This window comes from Stegostoma tigrinum, chromosome 21 (genome assembly GCF_030684315.1).
Source record: "Stegostoma tigrinum isolate sSteTig4 chromosome 21, sSteTig4.hap1, whole genome shotgun sequence".
Lineage (NCBI taxonomy): Eukaryota > Metazoa > Chordata > Chondrichthyes > Orectolobiformes > Stegostomatidae > Stegostoma > Stegostoma tigrinum.
In genome coordinates, this window is record NC_081374.1 from 17570361 (window position 1) to 17588359 (window position 17999).

Sequence of the window (17999 nt, forward strand, 5' to 3'; positions counted from 1 at the left end):
TAAAGTTTTTGAGAAGATTTGTAGCTTGTGTTGTTAATGAGGTTGTAGACTTGCTCGCTCAGTTGGTGTGTTTGGTTGTGGACATTGTGTCACCTTGCTAGGCAAGATCGTTAGTGTGCCCCCGGAGAAGCATTGGTGTTCTATCCCGCTCGTTATTTATATGCCCAGTTTGCTGGAGTGGTTCACTTCCCTTCCGGTTTTGTGTTTTTCAGTGCTTTGACAATTGGGTGCAGTTCAATGCGTTTGTTGATGGAGTTCTGGTCAGAATGCCAGGCCTCCAGGAACTCATTAGAATGTCTCTATTTGACAAGGGATGTGTCGTTCCAGTTGAATTTGTGTCCTTCTGTGTGTACTTAGACCAGTGAGGATTGGTCATGTCTCTTGATGGCTATTTGGGGTTCGCGTACCCTTGTTGTCAGTTTTCTTCCAGTTTGGGCTAAATAATGCTTCGTGCATGGTGTTTTATATATTACGTTAGTTTTATTGGTTGTGGGTATAGGATCATTAAAATTCGTCAATAGCTGTCACAGGATGGTTGTTGGTTTGTAGGCTACCCTGATACCTAGGGGTCTGAGTAGTCTCGTGGTCATCTCTGATATGTCTTTGATGTATAGTAGCGTGACTAGTGTATCTGGGCATGTTATGTCTTCTTGCTGCGGTCTGTCGCAGAAGAAATGGCGGATTATGCTTTCTGGGTATCCATTCCTTTTAAAACTCTGTATAAGTGCGCCTGTTCTGCTTTGCACAATTCCAGGTTGCTGCAGTGTGTTGTGGCCCGTTTGAATAATGTCCTGATGCAGCTCCATTTATGGCTGTTGGGGTGGCTGCTGGTGTAATTAAGTATTTGGTCTGTATGTGTAGTGTTTTTGTATATGCTATGTTGTTCTTACGTTCTATGTCTAGGAACAGTAGTCAGTTATTGTTCTCTTCTTCTTTTGTGAATTTTATTCCAGTGAGGATATTGTTTATGTGTGTTGGTTGGTTTCTTCTAGTCTTGTGTTTTGTAATCACGAAGGTGTCATCTACATAGGGGACCCAGACTCTGGGAGGATAGTGGGCAGCGCTGCTTGTTTTAACCGTTGCATTACCACATCTGCAATCGGTCCTGATACTGGGGATCCCATTGGTGTTCCTTAGATTTGTCTAAATCTACGGTCGTTGAAAGTGAAGTGGGTTGTGAGGCACAGATCCAGCAGTTTCAGGGTGCTTTCTTTATTGATGCTGCTGATGTCGTCAGGTGGCTGTCTTGCCTTGCTGATTCGTCCAGCAGTATGGCAATTGTATCTTTGGCTAGGTCATTGTTTATGGATGTAAACAGACAAAGGATATCATCTCATCTTCTTCTATTCTAGTGTCCTTGCGTGACATGCTTTTGTCCAAAAGTGATGCCAACCACCCCTGCAAACCGACGCATATAAATAACAAGTGGGACAGAACAGCAATGCTTCACCAGAGGTGCACTGAAGACGTTACCTAGCATGAAACGGCTATAATCGAACACACCGGCTCAGCAAGTAAGTCTGCAACCTCAGGTGATAATTCTATTCAGTTAATGAGAAAAACAATGCATTATGTATCTGTTAATGTGACCTCAGCATCTGAGAAATTTAATAACTTAATTTTCATCTTCCATGAAGTCAAGTCCCTGGACTCAAGGGACTGAGTGATAGGGAGAGGTTGGACAAGCTATGTCTTTTTTCTTTACAACATAGGAGACCGAGGGGACATCTTATAGAAGTGTATAAGAACATGAGAGGCATGGATAGGGTGAATGCACTCAGACATTTTCCCTGGCTTGGGAATCGATGACTAGAGGTTATCAGTTTAAGGTAAGAAGGGAAAGAATACACGAGAACATGAGGGGCAACTTTTCTGACACAGAGGGTGGTAGTAGTGTGACTCAATGTTAAAAAGTTTTGCAGGTATGTTTGTAGTACATGTTCCTGTGTGAATGCAAACTATAATACAATACTCAGATTTTGTCTCTCCAGACTCTATTGGTTAAAGGTTCTATTGGTTGGCAGGTATAATTATTGTGCAATGGCTTGGGAGAGGAATCTATGAGAAATATAGAATGGGGCTGGGGGAATGAGATTTGCTTAATATGAGAAGGAAGAACAGAATGGAATGGGTTTGAAACAAGAGGGATAACAGTGGTAGGACTGAACGGCATGGGATGGAAATTCAGAGGGTCAATGCTTGTGTACCAGTAGTATAAACACAGAAAATAGGTGCAGAAATAGGCCATTCGACCCTTCAAACCTGCACCGTCATTCAACATGATCATGGCTGACTGTACAATTCCCACTCCTGCTTTCTCTCCACATCCTTTTCGCCAAAAGGGCCACATTCAGCTCCCTCCTGAATATATCAAACGAACTGACTTCAACAACTTTCTGTGGCCGAGAATTCCAAAGGCGCACAACTCTCCGAGTGAAGGAATTTTTGTCATTTCATTTCTTAGTGCCTTAATGTTTATTCATAGACTGTGACCCCCCAATTCTGAACTTCCCCAACACCGAAAACATTTTTCCCACATCTAGCCTGTCCAATCCTATCAGGATTTTGTATATTTCCATGAAATCACCCCCCCACCATGCTTCTCAATTCCAGTAAGTACAAGCCCAGTTGTACACAAGTGCATGCAATGTATAATAAATTGACGAGAGAAACAATTACTGATATTAACAGATATTTTGTTAAAATGCTTCAAATGAATTGCCATTCTTTAAATACTTGTTCTTGAGGTCATGTAGAATTTGTAAATATAAATTGAGTACGTTCCATTCTTACCACAATAAATCCAGATATGTATGGAGAATTGTGACACCCTTTCCCTTCATACCAGTTGCAAGCATATCGGTTGTTGGCATAGTGACTAAGCCTATCGCCACTGGAGCTCTGCAATAAATTGGTTAAAAAGAATAAGATAAAATAATACAAACTATATTTAGTCTAAATGTAAATAGGATTATCCTGTCCCAAGCTGCTTGCACCAGCTTGTGTATCTTTCTTTAAAAAATAATTTAATTTCTGGGTCTGCTTTGTGACCTTTAGGTTGGAGGTGTTTCAATTTATTTTGTTTTGGATCCTCACAGTATTGGAAAGCAGACAACTTTATTTCACTTGTGCATCAACTAGTAACATCTATAGAACAGCAAGAGTACCAGAGAAAGAAAACACTAGGCTAACAAGTCAAATGGTCATCTCCGTAATTCCACCTTCTGATCTATGATTTTTCTGTGGAATGCATAGTGCAAGCCTTATTGTATTGTATAAAAGGAACAAAGATGTCAAAAGACTGAACTTCACAAAAGGGATAACAATCAACATCTATAGTACGATACCTGTTTTCAACAAGGTTAATGGCACAAAGATCTCCCTGCTGTAGCTCAGGAAGGCCAGAAGATGGCACAACCACTCCAGGTAACATAAGATCTACAACAGCAAAATAATTTACAACTTGCAGTGAATCCTAATGAACAAATGCTCATTACAAAATTAATTTAACACAACAAAATACTTTCTAGTCATATGTAGATCATTTTCATTGCATGAGAAATAGAATAATGAATATCAATGATCCAGCTACATAGATTTAATATTTGCAGGAAATGGTTATAAGACTAAAACAGCAATTTTTTTCAAGGGCAAGCTGAAGCAAAATACAAATAAAATTATTTACACAACTAGTACACTGCCTCTAAAGGTACTAAACTGGTCAGAATTCTATTAGCATGTTGTGTGCAGTTCTGGTTAACTCATTATAAAAGGGACGTTCATGCATTGAATAAACTAAAACGACAAGGAAGATCTCAAGTATGAAAGAGTACAAAGGATCTTAATCTTGGTCAGTGAGCAAGCTCAGGGTCAAATAACTACCTTCATACAAAAATGGCACTGACAAGATATTAATTTATATGAGTAAAAAGGCTGAAAACTTAAATACAATTGTGAAAGTAGATTTAAAACAGATGGTCGAAAAATATCCTTTGTTTAGATGTCCACAGGGAAAGCATGGCACTCAAATGTATCAGGGAAATTCAAGAAATAGTCAGATGCCAGACTGGATAAAATGAAATAGGAGAAAGCACACTATTTTATTCTGTCTTCCTTGAGAATGTCTTTTGTTCTCTTAAAGCTTCATTATGTTTTTAGAAATAGAAACAGATAAATAGACTTGTCACATAACTAGAAGTTTCTCGATGTTTATGATATGTGAGAAACCGCAATTTATGTAACACACAAATTTTAGAAATAAAACCTAAAAAATAGCAGTACAAGAAGTGTTTACAGAATGTCTCAGTTTTTTTTTTCCAAAAACTAAAATCTGTAACAAAAACATGAAATGAAAAGGTACATAACTAAAATTATTTCTAGGTCTGATCTCCAACATTACAATCTAATTCAGGGTTTCTGACAATGTTATAAATCTCAAAAGCAAAATTTACCTTATGAACATAATCTTGATGCATCACTAGACTACCATCTTGCAATCTTTCCCTCACATTTGAATGTGTTTTGAAAGTTTAAAATTATAAGGGATGCATTTTCCCACAAGTAACTGTACTAGATTGTCCAGCTGCTTAGAGATTTCTCAGCAAGAGTATAAACAAGCTGAGTTTATCATCTTATGCACAACAGCCTCGAAGTGCTTGTATAGGAGTGTCGTACAAGAGTAAGACTAGCTGTGCATTGGCACAGTCAATATGGAGACACAAAATTGGTAATACTGGATGTGATGTTGTTTGTACACCCCAAATGATTTTCTTTTAAATTGTTTACTTAAGTATTAAATGGCAAGTACTTCAAAAGACATATTTTCTAGGTAACCCAAATGACATTCTCAACAAGGCAGCTGATCAAGCTCAGACATAACGGGAACCGCAGATGCTGAAGAACACGAGATAACAAAGTGTAGAGCTGGACAAACACAGCAGGTCAAGCAGCATCTTAGAAGCACAAAAGCTGACGTTTTGGGCCTAGGCAGACAGACAGGTCAAGGGGTTAGCAGGAAGGAAATGGTGGGGGGGGGCAGCTTGAGGTGGGAGGAGGGGATAGATGAAAAGAAGAACAGGTTAGGAGGCGGGGATGAGTTGGACTGGTTTTGGGATGCAGTAGGGGGAGGGGAGATTTTGAAGCTTGTGGAATCCACATTGATACCATTGGGCTGCAAGGGTGCCCAAGCAGAATATGAGTTGCTATTCCTGCAACCTTCGAGTGGCATCGTTGTGGCACTGCAGGGGGCCCAGGATGGACATGTCGTCTAAGGATAGGGAGGGGGGGGGGGGGGGGGGGGAGTTGAAATGGTTTGCGACCGGGAGGACCAGTTGTTTATTGTGAACCGAGCATAGGTGTTCTGCAACGCAGTCCCCAAACCTTGCTTGGTTTCCCCAGTGTAGAGGAGGCCAAACAGGTACAGTGAATGCAGTACGCCACATTTCACAAGCGCCAAAATCTCCCCTCCCCCAACCTTCCCCTCACCTATCCCTTCCTCCCACCTCAAGCTGCACCCGCATTTCCTTTCTGCTAACCTCATCCCGCCCCCTTGACCTGTCCGTCCTCCCTGGACTGACCTATCCCCTCCCTACCTCCCTATCTACACTCACCTCTACTGGCTGCATCCCCGCCCCTTTAACTTGTCGGTCTCCTCTCCACCTATCTTCTCCTCTATCCATCTGTGATCTGCCTCCCCCTCTCTCCCTATTTATTTCAGAACCCTCACCCCCTCCCCTTTTTTCTGAAGAGGTGTCTTGGCCCAAAACGTCAGCTTTTGTGCTCCTAAGATGCTGCTTGGCCTGCTGTGTTGATCCAGCTCCACACTTTGTTATCTCACGCTCAGGCATTCCTGGTTTGGAAGATGTGGGAAGACAGCAAGGCATGTAAGGCAATATTACAGCTAAGATGTCTGTGCTTCTCTAATTCTGGCTTTTTGTAATCCTCCTAGTTTTAATTCTTCCACCATATTTGGCTGCACTCAAAGATCTGGAGTGCACTCTGCGCAAATCACTAACTTGTTCTGTTCCTTTAAGGCATTTCTTTAACTTAATTCTATGACCAAGCTATTGTTCATCTGGCCGGATCTTTTTCTATGTGAGCCATCTTGTTTTATAATGCGCATGTGAAGCACATTTGATGTTTTATTAAAAGCATTCTGTAAGTTGTTGCTGACTCACAAAGAAGGTGCTTCTTTCCTAAAAATAGAGAACTTTTGTGTCTCCCATGAAATTGGTATCTTCCATTAAATTTCCCAAAAGTGTATTCCTAAACATAATCCGACAAATGGACTCAATGACTTGTGATGACTTCTCCATAATTAGGGTGAAATAAACCGGAAAAATTACAAAATTAAACGAAAATAGTCACAAATTAATCAACAGGAAGAAACACACAAGGTAATTTACAGAACTGGCTGATACATTTGAAAGGCAGTGATATTAAAGATTTTGAGCTTAAAGTGAAATTAAAGACATGAATGAGTTCCTTAAAATTTAGTTCTTATCTGAACTTTTGCTTATCTCTACACATTCAAATTAATACAGTATCAAAATAAACATAAGTGTGAATTATTACACGGGCCATAATTATTATAATTCTGTCTCTTTACAACATGTTTTTGAGCCTCTGTGATTCAGATGCCTCACCTGCTCCTCCAGCGAGTTTTGTCAGTACAACAGGCCATGTTGTGAAAGCAGCCAGGAGATCTGGGCAGGACCACAGGGTATACACTGTCCAACAGAAATAAACAGGTTAAATTATTAAACTACATTTGTCATGGGGAAAAGGAATTCTGACACTGACGAGTAGTGTGAAATGGGCACCATCAGATCAACTGCCAATTAAACATATCTCCTCATTTTCAACAAGAAGAATGTAAAACAGCAACTGATCTAATAATCTGTTTTAAACTTGCCCACATAATCACACGATCAGAACAATTCACATAGGCTTAAAAATGATAACGAACTGGTTATATGAGATGCTTATAATGAACATGACCAATAGTTACTCAACTATCAAACAGTGAACAGTTTTACTCAGTACAGTAATTGACAATGGATATAACCACAGGACAAGTTTTCATCTTTTCAGTGTTTTACTGTAACAAAGTACAATTAACATGAACTAAATTAAACAAAATGTACTAATGACATGCTTGTGCAGCTCCACTCACAACACACTGCACTTATGTAATTTAAATGCTCAACCTCAAATATTAGAGTTCAACTCCAAATGAACTTTTTCTAACTTTATCCTGTGTACATGGTTGAACATACATATGTTTGCATAAAGTAACAGCTGCAATTGTATAAGACAGAACCAAGTTATTCAGAATTAGGCTGTAACTGTGAGCATTGAAACTTGTGTGATATCAGATTAACATAGAACAACACAAGGACTGGCTACTGGGTACACTGGTAACAGGTCAATTGTCTCACATGATTTTGTAAGGTGAGGAGACATATTAATTATTTTGGTTATAAGAAAGAAGGTTAAATTATTGCAGCAGATAGAAAAAAGATCCAAAAGGCAATGGATAGCTGGTGTTGCTTAGCTCTACCCAGAATCTGAGAGCTACTGAAGTCTCAGCATAGAACTTTGAAGAAGCTACTCAAGTTTGACACAAATCCAGTCTAAATTCTTGCACGGGGAACCCTGCAGCCCAATGGTATCAATGTGGACTTCACCAGCTTCAAAATCTCCCCTTCCCCCACCGCATCCCAAAACCAGCCCAGTTCGTCCCCTCCCCCAATGCACCACACAACCAGCCCAGCTCTTCCCCTCCACCCACTGCATCCCAAAACCAATCCAACCTGTCTCTGCTTCCCTAACCTGTTCTTCCTCTCACCCATCCCTTCCTCCTACCCCAAGCTGCACCTCCATCTCCTACCTACTAACCTCATCCCACCTCCTTGACCTGTCCGTCTTCCCTGGACTGACCTATCCCCTCCCTACCTCCCCACCTATACTCTCCTCTCCACCTATCTTCTTTTCTCTCCATCTTCGGTCCGCCTCCCCCTCTCTCCCTATTTATTCCAGAACCCTCACCCCATCCCCCTCTCTGATGAAGGGTCTAGGCCCAAAACGTCAGCTTTTGTGCTCCTGAGATGCTGCTGGGCCTGCTGTGTTCATCCAGCTTCACACTTTATTATCTTAAATTCTTGCGCGGTTTGTTGGTCCATATCCAAAGCCAGAAGTATAATCTGTTGAGCAGTGGTTATTCTTGTCATGTTTATTATATCCTATTTTACACTTACTAAATATTTTGATTTTGCTACAATTTGACAGTCGTGCTATAAAATTTGTTCACACATCTAAATTCCTTACACCACTTACACTGAATCATCCCTGTGACTTCCACCTGCAATGGCTAATTCAGCAGCTCGTTCATTGAATTTCCAAAAGTTCCTTCTGTTCCATCATCTTCATTTTAAAAAAGAGCCAGCACTCACTGTTTTCCCACTAGCATAAATATGGGTCTTTCCCCACTATTCACAGCAGCTGCATTATGTCTCTCTCTCTCTCTCTGTCTCTCTTCCCCCCAGCAACCCCCACACCCCCTTCTCTCCCTGTCACGGGCTATCTCCAGCCAGAGGTTTAGCATAATCATCACCCAATTCAGGGCACTGCATTTCACGTTAGAAAAGATAAATTGAAACTTGGAATGTCCACCTAGTCTGAACCTTGTGTTACAATTAGGATGACACACAATTTATTACACATCCACTGACAACCACTGCTCACTGTACTCAATCTTCAAACCACGCCCCCATCCTGACAAGGGACAAGAGCGGAATCCCAGAGGTGAGGTGAGAGTTACAGCCCCTCAAATCAAAGTTGCATTTGATGGAGTATGGCATCAAGTCGCCCTAGTAAAATTGGAATCAATGGATATCAGGGGCAAACTCTCTGCTAGTTGGAGTCATATCTGGCACATAGGAAGATGGTCGTGGTTACTGGAGATCAGTCACTTCACCTCCAGGGCATCTCTGCAGGAGCTTCTCAGGGTAGTGCCTTAGGCCCAACCATCTTCAGCTGCTTCAATGATCTTCCCTCCATCATATGGTTAAAAATGGGGACGTTCACTGATGATTGCACAATATTCAGTACTATTTGCAACCCCTCAGATACTGAAGCAGTCCATGTTCAAATACAACACCATCTGGAATGCCCAGGCTTGGCTGACAATAGCAAATAACATTCACTCCACACAAATGCCAAGCAATGACCATTTCTGCTCGAAAAAAGTCTAATCACAGCCCTTTGACATTCAAGTGCATACAAGGTGCACTGCAGAAACTCACCAAAAGATCCTTTCACAGCACCTTTCAGACCCACGACCACCTCCATCTTGAAAGACAAGAGCAGCAGATACTTGGAAATACTGCCACCTGCAAGTACCCTTTCAAGCCACTCGTCATCCTGAATATCACCTTTTCTTCACTGTTTCTGGGTCAAAATCCTGGAATTCCTCCCCAAGGACATTGCGGGTTAACCAGAGCACAGGACTGCAGCTGTTCAAGGCGGCATCTCACCGCTACCTTTACAGAAGCAACTAGGTATAGGCAACAAGTGACGAACAAAACTAGTTGCTGGAAAAGCTCAGCAGGTCTGGCAGCAGCTGTGGAGGAGAAAACAGAGTTAAAGTTTTGGGTCCGGTGATCCTTCTTCGGGTCACCGGAGTTCTTTTGGTTTTTATGGGCAATAAATGCTGGTCAACCAGTGACACCCACGTCTAAGTGAATTAAGAAAAGATGTAGAGGTTAAGTCTGTACATCCAGTGGCTGTTGGCACTGATTTTGGATCTCAGCATGCAGCCGGAACAGCTGGCTGATAGGTTTTGTACATCACATAGATAGCTGTGATCCTGGGTGGATTCAAGACACGAGAAATGAAACTTCAGTTGGAAGCCAAGTAGGGTGAGTCTGAGCAAGAGGCAGTCACTGAGGAATGAGATGAGGCTGGAACAAGTTTTCACAAATACTCTTGTCAGACACTTGCAGCAAGAACAAAAGCAATGATGGCAAAGGAGAAGAAAGGCTAGAAAGGAAATCCCGCTAGACAGGGGAAGAGAACTTCTTCAAAGTGTAGGCATACCCTTGAAGGGTCACTGGACTCAAAAGATCAACTCTGCTTTCTCCCCACAGATGCTGCCATTCTGGCCAAATTTCTGTTTTTGTTTCAGATCTTCAGCATCCCCAGCACTTTGTTTTGTTTTAGTGTTTAATTCACTGTCACAGCTCTTCCAGATATGCCAATCTTGAAGGGTTACTGGACTCAAAAAGTTAAGTCTCCTCAATCTCCATAGATGTTGCCAGTCCTGTTGAACTTCTGCATCAACTTCTGTTTTTGTTTCAGATTTTCAGAATCCACAGTTCTTCGTTTTATTCCTGTTTGGTTAATCGGTTACACAAAAGTGTTCCATAGTCCTATGAAACTTCATTTAACAATTTCTTGTTGGCAATTGATTTTCATTGGGTTCTTTAGGAGATTTCTGGATGCACGGGAAATGCTCATGAGAATCTTCAATTTCTTGGGCAATTCCCAGACAGTCTGCTATGTCTGGTTTGTGTGTTGTTCTGACAGCAACTCCAGTCTCTCCTTCTCCAATGACTATCTGGTTATCAGAACATCTGGGCCAATGTCTACAGAAGAAAGAACCATTATCATATTTACTTAAGGGGGGTATTTCGCCCAATGTTAGTAAATTATAAGTTTGCATTTGCTACAGTCACATATACTTTGCTCATAGACCAGATGTCTTCATTGAAGCAGATCTACTTTAACTCATCATGTTATTTTTAACATGATTAATTTGCGTCCTGCAATATTATAAAATTACTCAACATATTGGTTAATTTATGGGATAATATTTACTGTAAATTATATTTATATTATTATAGAAACAGATCCATTTGTTTTCCCAAACAATAGTGATGACAGACAATTAGGCTGATTGTGAAACAAAGAAATTAAAAGAAAAGTTGTTCAAGTAAATCTTATGGTACAGAGTGCACAAATAAAAACAAAATCGCATGACGAACACCACTGCCTGCTACTGATGGTCACTTCAAAGTCACCAAAATATATCTATATGTCCCTTTCCTATCCTGTACTTATTCATTTTCTAGGTGTGTGTTTATGGTGCTGTTCCTATTTCTCTCTCCTTACATCAACATATTTTTGTCCCTTATCTCTGCTTTCGTTTGTTCTACTTTGGTCCGTTACATTTCTGTCCTTGCGTGTGCTTTCTGCTAGAGGTGGCACACAGAGGAGTGTGCTCAGACTAAACTTCCAATTTACCATCATGTCTGGCAGGAACAAACTGACATTAAATACAGTTTGGAGTTACAAAAGGCATCAGCCGGCAGCACCAACCAGCACCGGGGAAAGATCTAGTCAGGGACGTATTTGTCATCTGGCAGTGAAGTAGGACCGAGCAGTCCCCAAGCCTATCCTATCCCAGGCCCCAAGATGATTTTCCATATCAAGCAGAGGTTCACCTGCACATCTGCTAATGTGGTATACTGTATCCATTGTATCCGGTGTGGCTTCCTCTGCATTGGGGAAACCAAGCGGAGGCTTGGGGACCGCTTTGCAGAACACCTCCGCTCGGTTCGCAACAAACAACTGCACCTCCGAGTCGCGAATGATTTCAACTCCCCCTCCCATTCTTTAGATGACACGTCCATCATGGGCCTCCTGCACTGCCACAATGATGCCACCCGAAGGTTGCAGGAACAGCAACTCATATTCCGCTTGGGAACCCTGCAGCCATATGGTATCAATGCGGACTTCACCAGCTTCAAAATCTCCCCTTCCCCCACCGCATCCCAAAAACAGCCCAGTTCGTCGCCTCCTCCCACTGCATCCCAAAACCAGCCCAGCCTGTCTCTGCCTCCCTAATCTGTTCTTCCTCTCACCCATCCCTTCCTCCCACCTCAAGCCGCACCTCCATTTCCTACCTACTAACCTCATCCCACCTCCTTGACCTGTCCGTCTTCCCTGGACTGACCTATCCCCTCCCTACCTCCCCACCTATACTCTCCTCTCCACCTATCTTCTTTTCTCTCCATCTTCGGTCTGCCTCCCCCTCTCTCCCTATTTATTCCAGAACCCTCACCCCATCCACCTCTCTGATGAAGGGTCTGGGCTCGAAATGTCAGCTTTTGTGCTCCTGAGTTAAAGCAGGCACTTCACTGTAACAGTCCTCCAAAATGATAATTTAATACAATCAAAGGTTGAAAAGCTGTGCGGAAGTGAGCTAGAGCTATTATGAGCATTCCAAGAAAAAAAAAATTCTCTGGTCAGAGCAAAAGAATTGGGCAGATATTCTCAATTTGCACAACGCAGTCTGCAGCTCTGTCTATTAGTAAGAAACTTTGGCACATGGATTCCTCGCAGTAATTCAAAGCAAACTCCCTTTTATACCTGAGCAAAATATATTACATTTGAGAGGCCAAACTAAGTGACAGGATTGTGGATATTCCAAAATTTTGTTACAAACAACAGTTTTGTGTTTTTTTTAATGTATGTGATGCCAGCAGAAAATAAAAGCTTTTTAGAACACATACGCACCTGTTGGATAAAGTCTCTTGTTCATTTCAAAGAAGATGGGGCTCTTACTCAAAACATAGGCAGTCACCACGTCTCCTTTATGCAAATACATTTTCACCACATTGAGCTCCTCCTTATTTGGTATGAGATGTGATAGCTCAGCACTGGATAAAGATGGAAAGGCAGACTGTACGTCAGCCTTGAGCTTCCTCCTGGGGAATGACAAGCAATTTGGTGGGTTGCTTAAAATAACAATTCCTTACACTTTGCTGAAATATTAATTTCAACCATAACCTTACATTTGGATTTCCATCCTCAAAGTGTGCAATTACATTGCGTTGGAATAAGACTGAACTTTCTTGTTCTCTTGATTTAAATGATTGATTTTCAATGGCTTGTCCAAACCTATCTGCATATTCTCCATGAAAAGCTTTTTTCTAAGTATAATAATATTCTGATGTCTCTACCTACTTAGCAGTGCATGACATGAAAGCGGTATCCTATATGTCCATACAATTATATGCTCTATTACCTGTAACTAAACAGTCACGTGCAGTACTTCAAACCCAAAAACTCGCTAATAAATTACTATTCCACTCTAACTATACAGCTGTTCATGCTCCAAGTTCTATGCACTGATAACAACTGTAAACAATTAATGGAAAACAGAGATAGTAAGAACTGCCGATGCTGGAGTCAGAGATAAGTGTGGAGCTGGAGAAATTTTTTCTGAAGAAGGGCCCCGACCTGAAACCTCAGCTTGCTTGCTCCTCTGATGCTGCCTGGCTTGCTGCGTTCCTCCAGCTCTACAGTGTTATGATTGAAAACAGTCTTGCAATTTCTGAAGGTAATGCTCACTTTCAAACACTGAAGAAATAAAAAAAAAAGTCCTAGTAGAACTTGAAAGTCGGACAGCAGTTTGCCACTCATCTAGTTATGGATCCCAAATTTGCTTTTATTGAATCGGCCATTGAGAAAGAGCTTTATTCAAATCAGATAAGAAGGAGTTTTATCACTGGTGGTGTGTCTTATTATGCAATTAATTTTCTTCAGAAACATTTAAAAAGATCAGAACCCAAGATCACAATGTTGTGATGATTGCTTTGTGCCCACAATTCTTAATTTGCATTCGTGGGAAAAAAAATTCCTTAAGTTGTTATACACTCTCCTCCTAGCGGGAGCATCTTCTCCAAGCCCACTTTACGCAGGTGATACACCTTTTGTTCAAAATACTTTTGGTAATAAAGGTAAGAGTTATAAAATTAATCAATCTCCAAGTATATTACTTGATGCTTTGCACATCAGCAATAACATTTTTTTTTCTCCCCCTGCCTGCCCCAACCACTGCCAATTCTGATCTATTGGCACGTAGACCTCAAAAGTAAAGTACCCAGTCACCAAACAAACAATCTCTGACATCAGTGTGGAGCTGAAGGATTGCAGCGGATCAGGCAGCATCAGAGGAGCGGGAAATTCAACCTTCCCCGAAACATCAATTTTCCTACTTCTTTGATGCTGCCTGACGTACTGTGTTCCTCCGGTTCCATGCTGTATTGACTCTGATTTCAGCATCTGCAGATCTTGCTATCTCCTAATCTTTAACATAATTGAATTTTGGATCAGATTGCCAACAATAGAAGCAACTTGTCATTTTTGGTCTAAGTACAAATGTACTGCCCATTCCATTGATTTGAAATTATTTAAAGTTATTATAAGCTGAAACTACATTTAATACAAGTACCCTGTCTCCCACCATCCAAAGTCAAGCAAAAGGAGATGACAAGTGCCTTCCCTCCACTTGCCCATCTACAAACAAGTAAAAACATTTATAGGATTTCTTCCTTGCCAGAATTTTACCCCACACTTTCTATTTCAGTGTGGTTTAAGGCTTGTAAATCCTGAAACAAATCAACCCGAGGCCATATACATATCTGAACATGGAAAAGCTGTTATCAACAAAGTTATAGCAGGGAACATAGAAAAGTTCAAGGTTATCAGCAAGAGTCAACAGGTTTTTGTTAAAGAGAAATCATGTTTAACCAGCTGAATTCTGTAAGTAGGAACATGTTGTAATTTAAGGGGAAACAGTTAGATATAGTGGATTTAGATTTTTAGAATTCATTTGATAAACATGCCACATTGAAGATTATTGTGGAAAATAAGAACTTCTGTTCTTGGGTTCCCAACTTTCTTCCACTGTGACTCTATTTTAGGGGCATGAAAATTAATGAGACCCCTCAGTGAGAACTGAGAACAAGGGCACGTTACAGCAGTAACATGGCTATTGTAATTTGTTTAGAACTTCAATCAGCTGTTACTATCTTTAATTTCACAACCCCCAAATTTTAGTTTATAAGCCCTGTTTGGGTCCTAGCCACTACATTGGGAAGCCCTGGTGTAACAGCGTATTATATTAGCATGGATAGAAAGTTGGCTAGCTAACAGAAACCATTGCATATCCACGAATGGGTCATTTTCTGGTTAGCAAAATGTAAGACTGACGTATCACAGAGGCCAGTGCTGAAGCCTGACTATTTTGCAATTTATGTAAATGGTATGGATGAAGGGAGCAAAGATAGGGCTGTTAAATTTGTAAATGATGTCAACTTGGGTCAAAAGAGTGAAATGGGCTAGAGGCATGGAGTCGTGCGGAGTGGCCGAGAGGCCGGAGCGGAGTGGGCTGGAGGCATACAGCAGTATGGAGTGGCAGAGGGCCAGAGCAAAGCGGGCATGGCGCAGTGCGCAGCGGCTGATGGCTGGAGTGAAGTGGGCTGGAGGCATTAGAGCATAGTAGGACAGTTGTTGGTCTGAGGATCGGGATGGGCAGTCAGTGGCTTGTGAGGCCAATCAGACCACATGCGGAAGCCCCTGGACTGATGTACTGCAATATGGTAATGTTTATCCTTTTAACTGTAGGTCTTATTTTCTCAATTGTGCATTGAATCACTGTTAAGGTAATGTAACTTTTTTCTTCTTTCTTTCTTTCTCACACAGTGGTTCATTGGTTAGCACTGCTGCCTCACAGCACCAGGGACCCAGATTCGATTCCAGCCTTGGGCAACTGTCAGTGTGGAGTGTGCACATTTTCCCCATGTCTGCGTGGGTTTCCTCCGGGTGCTCCGGTTTCCACCCACAGTCCAAAGATGCGCAGACTAGGTGAAGTGGCCATGCTAAATTGCCCGCAGTATTCAGGAATATGTAACTTAGGTGGGTTATAGGGGGATGGGATACTCCAAGGATTGATGTGGACTTGTTGGGCCAAAGGGCCTATTTCCACACTGTAGAGATTCTATGATGATGATTTGTACCTAGGTACTTTGCACCCAAGGTGAGAGGCGACACTAAAGTTTTTACTGCACTCCTGTACTTGAGTACATGTGACAATAAAACCTAATAATAAAAAAAAGTAGTTGTGAAAAAAAGGACAGGAGACTATAAAGACATATGGTTCTGAGGACCCAAAATATTAACACTGATTTTTTCTTCACAGATGCTGCCAGACCTGTTGAGCTTTTCCAGCAACTTTTTACGTACAAAGACACATGGATAGGTTGAGTGAGTGGGGCAAAAATCTAGCAAAAGGAGTATAACATTGAATTATGTGAAAATGCCAATTTTGACAGGAAGAATAAAAAAACAAACTTTATGTTCTGAGATTGCAGAGTTCTCTGATGCTGACGGATCTGGTATCCTGACTGCATGTATCAAAGAAGATTTATGCATGTGCAGTAAGTAATTAAGAAAACAAACACTGTTATAATTTATCGTGAGTGGAATTGAACACAAAAGTATGTTTCAGACATATAAGGCATCGATGAGACCACATTTGGATTACTGTGCATAGTATGGATCACCTTATCTAAGAACGATGTAGTGTGTTGGAAGAAGTTCATAGAAGTACTTTGACAGATTATAGCTTCTTAATTTGGCACTTAGGCAGAACCTCTTTCCTCGCCCTGCTTACGTCAATGGTACCTAAGTGGACCATGATAACCAGACGTGCCCTCTCTCTCTGCCAGTTTATTTCCAGCCCTGAACAGGTTCCCAAATCCTTGTACAGGCTACACAACCTTCTGGACACTCGGTCTTCACTGCAGATAATAATGTCAATCAATCTTCCAATACTGTGCCTTACCATGGCAACTCTTCTTTTTGCTATAGCTATTTGAATGGGTTTCTGAATTCCAATGTTATCCACCCTGCTGTTCTCACTCTCATCTAAACACACAGAAAGAACCTCAAACCTTTTGGACAATAGCAAAGGTTGAGACTCCAGCACTTCTGTCTTCTGGATCTTGTTACCTCACTTGCAGTCACAGTCACAATCACCCTGACCAGGGACCAAATCAGATGACCCTATCCTAAGGGGTGTGGCCGCCTTCTGATACAATATATTCAGATAACTTTCCCCTTCCTTAATGTGTCCCAGTGTCTAAGTTCGGGCTAAAACAAGCTGTCCTGCGGATACAAAGGTTAGGCTATGATGGGAGATTTTCATACAAGATGAATTTAACACACTTTTCCCCATGTCATGTTACTCTGGGTCGTCCCTAGCTTGTGACATGCACTACAACAGATACAAGTCTGAGTTTTCCTTGCACTCATCGCGTATCGTGGGTGAAACTAACTGTCCATGTCCATAACAAAAAAAAAAACGACTTTGCAATTAGTGTAGGGACAAAATAAAGGAGGCGTGAGGTTAGGCTGGTTTCACGAGTCCCTGAAGGTCTCCTAAGATACGTGACTGAAAATTATAAGACGTTCTATGCAAAAAAACACAAAACAAACTTCCACTACTGAAAATTAACAGGATAATGCGAGTCAAAACGGTAACTCCGAGACTGCAGTTTAGCTGCTGGGGTGACCGTGGCATTGACGTGTGAATATTATATTCTGACGTCCTGGAGTTTACTGATTCCGATTATTTGTCAACGAGATGAATGTTTCACCTCTAAGGCGGTCATCCTCTCCCCAGGCCCGGCCGCGGAACACACCACCAGCGGACACCATGAGCTCACCTATCCGACCCTTTGATCGCTGTGTTGGACTTGACGCGAAAAGGTTTGGCAAACATCTTCGTTTATTTTCTGTTTTCCTGCTAGTCCAGTAAGGGAGTCGCATTTCTTGTTTAGTTGAATTACAACTGATTTAATCGTCTTATCCTCCTCGAACGCTGATTCCGCCATGAATACATCGCGCCATCTTGTTCCCGCCTTCAGTTTTCCGGGTGGAACACAAGCTTCTAAAGGGGCTGCACCAGAGGTTCCGACCCACATCATAGTCAGGCACTACTACAAAACAAATTGTAGATCTTAAACTCACTGTCCCTTTTATAACTTGATTACAACGAGAAAAATAGTTCAGGCAAAACATCGAAAACACAATAGAAGTACAAAGCTAAAAAGAGAACTGTATTCAATACAAAGAAGGAGATAAAGTAT

The 17999-nt window shown here is 41.5% G+C and overlaps 1 protein-coding gene across 2 annotated transcripts in view; it reads right to left on the reverse strand.

The window, feature by feature from the left end:
* Window positions 1–17778, reverse strand: part of eif2d (eukaryotic translation initiation factor 2D) — a 51708-nt gene extending 33930 nt beyond the window's left edge. Inside the window, exons 1-5 of one of the 2 annotated variants that reach the window (XM_048553245.2) lie at window positions 17577–17778; window positions 12580–12770; window positions 6645–6728; window positions 3348–3438; window positions 2794–2901 (exon numbers count right to left, since the gene is read on the reverse strand). In XM_048553245.2, the coding sequence (XP_048409202.1) occupies window positions 2794–2901; window positions 3348–3438; window positions 6645–6728; window positions 12580–12770; window positions 17577–17632 (530 nt within the window). In that variant the 5' untranslated portion in view covers window positions 17633–17778. Of the gene's footprint in view, window positions 1–2793; window positions 2902–3347; window positions 3439–6644; window positions 6729–9305; window positions 10647–12579; window positions 12771–17576 lie in introns of those variants that run through there. The other variant, XM_059653372.1, reaches the window with a different exon arrangement.
* Window positions 17779–17999: the final 221 nt, after the last annotated feature.